Source organism: Akebia trifoliata, chromosome 1 (assembly GCF_017979445.1).
Source record: "Akebia trifoliata isolate Shusen 1 chromosome 1, ASM1797944v1, whole genome shotgun sequence".
NCBI lineage: Eukaryota > Viridiplantae > Streptophyta > Magnoliopsida > Ranunculales > Lardizabalaceae > Akebia > Akebia trifoliata.
In genome coordinates this window covers 2,259,611-2,265,222 of record NC_141375.1, presented here as the reverse complement: position 1 = coordinate 2,265,222, position 5,612 = coordinate 2,259,611, and the positions used below count along the sequence as shown (strand labels likewise).

Genomic DNA, 5,612 nt, shown 5'->3' with positions numbered 1-5,612 from the left:
ATTATCGCATTGTCAAATTAACACCACAGTCTTCTAGATTTTATGAAAAAACTCCTATTCAAAAAAATAAAAATAAAAATTTCGAACTTAATCGAAGGAATTGTAAATGGATGGCTATTGAACATCTAAATTTAAAATAAAAATATAACGATGAACAAAACATATTATTTCATATAACATTTATAGAATTTTGTCCTCTGCAATCCTATGGCATTGGATAATGTTTTTAAATGCCACAAATTGATCTAATCAAGAAATTCATATTTTCCACCATGATATGAGAGAGAAATTTAATCTCTTATTATTGATGTCATTTGTGTCGCAAGTCAAATGGTTGTTGGGCTGTGAGCAAAAAAGCACTTCGTACTACTAATAGACAATGGTATCATGGAACGATTCTCTTTAACCATGGTTGACTCTTTGAGGTTTCATCATATTTTGCCACAATGATCAAGAGTTTTAGGTAGCGCTGTCAATGGGTCGGATAATATCCACTTACCCTACTCATTTTAGTCGAATATTTTATCCGATTAAGAATTTGGATAAATTTATTCGCCATTATTTTTATCTGAATATTTTAGGATCGGATATGGATATGCATCCTATCTAAGCAAAATATCTATTTATTCGAATTTAATACAGTAAATTCACAATAAAATATATGTATGACCCAAAATTAAGGTTTTTTCCATCATCTTCACAATGAGGTATATATATCCACTTTAAATTTTGGTAGAAGTCGAATGTGGATAACCTTTGAAAAAAAAATGGATAAATAATCAGGTATGAATACCCTTAGCATAAGTGGGTAAAAACTCATATATGGATTAGCAGATATGGAATTGGATAAGGATATGAAAATAACTTCATCTGACCCACAATCGACCCATTGTCAGTGCTAGTATTAGGACATTTTAAATCATTACTAGCTAGTCCATTCAAAAATATCATCTTCATTTCTTTAATAAAGTTGGAATCGTTGAAAAGACATCGTAGATAGTTTTAAAATGAAAGCAATATTGAATATTTTTAATGTATATAAATAATGATATTTTTTATATTGTATATTCATATAAGTAAAGCCTCGTTCTCACCCACTATGTTTAATTTGATTTTTGTGTCCTTTCGTCACAACATTTAATTAGATATTAGAATTTTTATGATATTATATGAAAATTAAATTTTGGAGAAAAAAATCTTATTTGATATTTTTTAAAAATAAATTATTAAAATAATATTTTTTTTATTATAAAACATTAGACTAGAAATAGGTGGTTGGAGTTGAAATTAAACATTGAAATACTCTAAATCTTAATTACATTTTGGAATGATTGGTACAATATGAAATTGATTTTGCTTTTGCTTTGTTTGTGCACCACAAACAACCATCGTAAGGGGCATCTTGCAAAGATTTTGATTCATCTTGTTTGGTATTGATCAACTTCTGATTGGCCATCATCAATTGTTCGGAATTATGGGCTCAGCATTGTTAAATGTCTGTTGTGGATAAAAAACACCTCTAACACTTCAAGATACAATATACGAATGATAAGGTTGTTTCAATTGTCTTCTTAATCCTTTCTGATGATCAAGTCAATTTTCATTTCGATTTCAGATATTTAGAGTTAATTTTTAAAAAAATTACGTATATTTTATTTCTTAGTAATTACATTTATTGATTCCTCAATTGCATTTATAAGTACATTTACTCTTTTAGATCATAAATATTTCATTGGAGAGTGGAAGGTGATACATTTAAAAAAAAAACTTTATAATTGATTCCTCGTTTTTTATTTTTTTGAATTTCTTGATGAAATGTGATCAATCTTTGTTCCTTAAACAATTGATTTATTATATTTTATACATAAAAAACCTATCCTTTATCTTCGCTTTCTAGGGATTATAAATTTCATGGGAAAAACCATTAATGAGATTTATTTTGGGGAAGAAAATTGAGTCTAGTGGGAAAATAATTCTATTAAAAAAACAAAAAAAAACTTATGAAATTTGTTAATAATTTTTATTTTATTTTTAAGTTCCAGCAATTATCAATCAGACTGGTTTATGAGTGACAGATGAGAGCCAAAGTGCCAAGAAATCATGGCCATCTAACCAAGATGGCCATGTGTCACAGAAAGAGACACAGAGTTGGATAACCACCAAACATCCGGGAGTAGTGGATCCAGAGTATTTTCCATAGAGAAATATCATACATGAAGTAGGCGATTTCTTCTCAAATATATAAGAACTTTAAATTTACAGAGAAAAACGACTTCAAATATATAAATTTATAATTACTAGGGAAACAGAAATCAAACAAGTAATCACAAGGTTCAGATCGATCGAAACATAGAAACAGATCGAAATCAAAATATCCATCCATCCATCAATACAGATCTAGAGAGATCAAGATCGAGATCTTCTCAATTTCTCAAGCACACGCACATGGATTCTCCAGAACAACGAGATCTTCATCGCTGCTCCTAAACAACAAAAACCCAAACGCGAGCCCCAAAACAATTGCAACAAACACACCTCCATTAAACGACATGACCGCCAACATCAGAAGGTATCCAATCGCCGAGTTGACTCCAAACATAATAGCCGATCCGAATCTCACCGGGTTACTCAACCGACCTACGTTGATCCTCGAGAACAACAGAGGAGTATCGATCGATGGAGGAGCTAGCTTTGATGTTGCGATGATCTTGAATCTGATCCGTCGATCTTCCATGTACTGGTAGAATACGGAGAAGAGAAAGCAAACGAGTAGGGTTAGGCCGTAACTCAGCCATGAATCGGACTTCCACGAGTCGAACAGGACTGTAACGTTTTTGCCCCAGTAGAAGGTCATGTGCATCATCTTTGCAGAAAGGAGATAGAGAGGGTAAAAATGGAAATTGGAGAGAATTGCAGAGACACCAAAACCTTGAAAGAGGGATGAAGAGGAGGAGGAAAGGATGCTGTATTTGGCGGAGAAGAAGATAAAGCGTGTAAGATAACTTGGTCAAGGAATGATATTTGGAGATTCTTTGAAAAGGCCCTCAAAAGTTGCTATAAATACCAAACTGCCATCAACATGCTAAGAACTTGAACGAAAAGTACATTTTTGTCCCTACCATTAGGACGAAAAGAAACCTCTCTCTCAAATACCCTTTGTCAGACTCAGGGGTTAGAAGGTCAAAAGTTGCCCCCTGTATCATAAAGATACCCTATTTCTTAGTAAGGACGCTAACATCATATAACATTGATTTTTCGGAGTGAGCTGATTTTTTTTAAAAGGATCACTATGACGAGGGGATCATCTTCGTATCATAAAAAAATCAGTCTATTTTAAAAATTTTAACTCTAACAAAATAGATTGGAGAATCATGGATCATTCATGTTTTTTTTTTAAATCACTTAAGATGGGATTAGAAGTTTCAAAATGAATTAATTTTTTATGAAGATAATCTTCTCACTATAGAGATCATAGTTTTTTTTAAATCAGTTCATTCAAAAACTTCTAATCCATATAGTACAAAAAACAAAAAAAAAAATCTTTAATTGTGACAAGGTGCCTTAGCTAAATTGTTAATTGCCCTGACCTTTGTCAAAAATATCTTAAGGTGTAGACCATCTGAAAAGCATCATCATCATAGTCTATCTCTTATTGAAAAAACATATGTATATTTTCTTTCAATAATTTAGAATTGATCATTTTTAAATATTTTCATAATCGCATCGAGATTCACAACATCTTTAGATCAAATCTTTCAAGAAAAACTTGTTTAGGTATAATAAATTTGGGAGTCTAACTCAAACTGAATTGGCAATGAGTGAAGAGGCTCAAGAGCTTTTAAGGAGAGAGACAAGACAATGACTATCCGATGTGGGACTAAACTTTATATGGCCATGCACGCGTGGGCCAAATTATGTGGAGATATGAACTGGGTGGCATGGATGAGAGAACGGCCAGCTCTGATACCATGTTAACCAACCAACTACTCCAAAAAGATTGATTTGATGGAGAATGGGAGAACTATGAACATAAGAGAGTCATGGGGCTTAACCGAGGTATGACACACTTGAGAGTGGAAGAAAATATACACTCAACACTTCCCCTCACTCATAAGGGTGGAAAGAGTCGAACTCGTGACCTATACGAACCTAGCACTCTTATACTATGATAAGTTTGGGAGTCCAGCTCAAAATCAATTAGTAATGAGTGTAGAGGTCCAGGAGCTTATAAGGAGAGACAAAGCAATAAGTGTTCGATGTGGGACTAAACTCAACACCCCCACAGATGTGGGCCAAAACATTAGGTGACGTAAATGAGAGAAAGGCACGCTATAATACCATGATAAATTTGGGGGTCCAACTCAGAACCAATTGACAATGAGTGGAGATGCCCAAGAACTTATAAGAAGAAAGACAAGGAAATGAGTGTCTAATGTGGGACTAAACTTAACAAGGTACTACATTGGTCTAGTACCTGCCAAAGAGTCTCTAACGCTAAAGTTAGATTCACAACATTTATTTAACCCAAATCAAATAATTAAAATTTTCTTATATTTATACGTGTAGGATTTTTCTCTCACTCTGAATTTCTTTCTAGTTTTGTGTTGGTTTCTAATTAAAAATATCATACTCAATCTTTGGATCTTCTCCATGATTCTTGACATTTGAGTTAAATTTACAAATTTATCACGATTCTCGAGCGTATGCTTAAGTCTACTATTCGGATCAAAGTATTGGTTTGGGGTTTACATAAAAGCTCTTCTTCTTTCCTAACTTCTTCCCGAACTTCACTTCCTCTCACCTCTTTATGGATATCTTGAGAATGTTTATCTGAATGGCTTTAAATCCTTATTTGCTTTGTAGTTCACATTTCTCTAGGATAATCTTACAAGTTTGTTTAGATACCAAATTATGCCTACATAATGACCATAATCAAACCTAACTTTACTGGGTTTGAGTTAGGCTTGGGTTGGTTTTTAATTTTTGAGTTTTGAAAAAAAAAATTATGCAATTTTTGAAATTATTTAGAACTAGTTAATATTTTTTCATTAAAATATGATTTAACCTTTATCTTAATTGGAAAAAATATTAGAGATGAAATTCAATATTTTATATATAATATATTTTATTTATCTTATTTTTAAAAATTATATATCTATCTATACATACTGGACAACGTTTAATAAATAAAATTTTAGACAATTTTATCCTACCTGGAAAAAAAAAGTTTCAGAATGAACTGATTTTTATTTTAAGGATAATCTCTATGATAAGGAAGGAGAGATCATCATCACGAAAAAATCAGCCCATTCCGAAGACTTCTAGCTCCATGAAAATGGTTACAATCTAACGATAAAAATTAACGATGTACAATTGTTTAACTTGTAAATTGGAGATAAAAATTTTAGATTATGTTGATTTTTTGTAAGGATGATCTCTTTACCATAGAGGCCATTCTTAAAAAAAGAAAAATCAGTAATTTTAGCCCATGTAGGGCAAAACATTTTCTTTAGAAATTTTTCTCCTGAACCCGAACCATACATATGACCCAGATATTGCGCATGGTTAGGTTTAACAGGTCAAGTAGGGTTAGTGGGTCAATCGGCTAAATT

At 32.1% G+C, this 5,612-nt stretch overlaps 1 protein-coding gene across 1 annotated transcript; it reads right to left on the bottom strand.

The window, feature by feature from the left end:
* Window positions 1–2,431: 2,431 nt before the first annotated feature.
* COPT5 (copper transporter 5) lies at window positions 2,432–2,863 on the bottom strand. Its single transcript, XM_086423277.1, has one exon. The coding sequence runs from the start codon at window positions 2,861–2,863 to the stop codon at window positions 2,432–2,434; it is 432 nt and encodes a 143-aa protein (XP_086279403.1).
* Window positions 2,864–5,612: the final 2,749 nt, after the last annotated feature.

Bases quoted from the DNA above. Each gene is read 5' to 3' on its own strand.
- COPT5 (XM_086423277.1), bottom strand. From the start codon at position 2,863: ATGATGCACATGACCTTCTACTGGGGCAAAAACGTTACAGTCCTGTTC.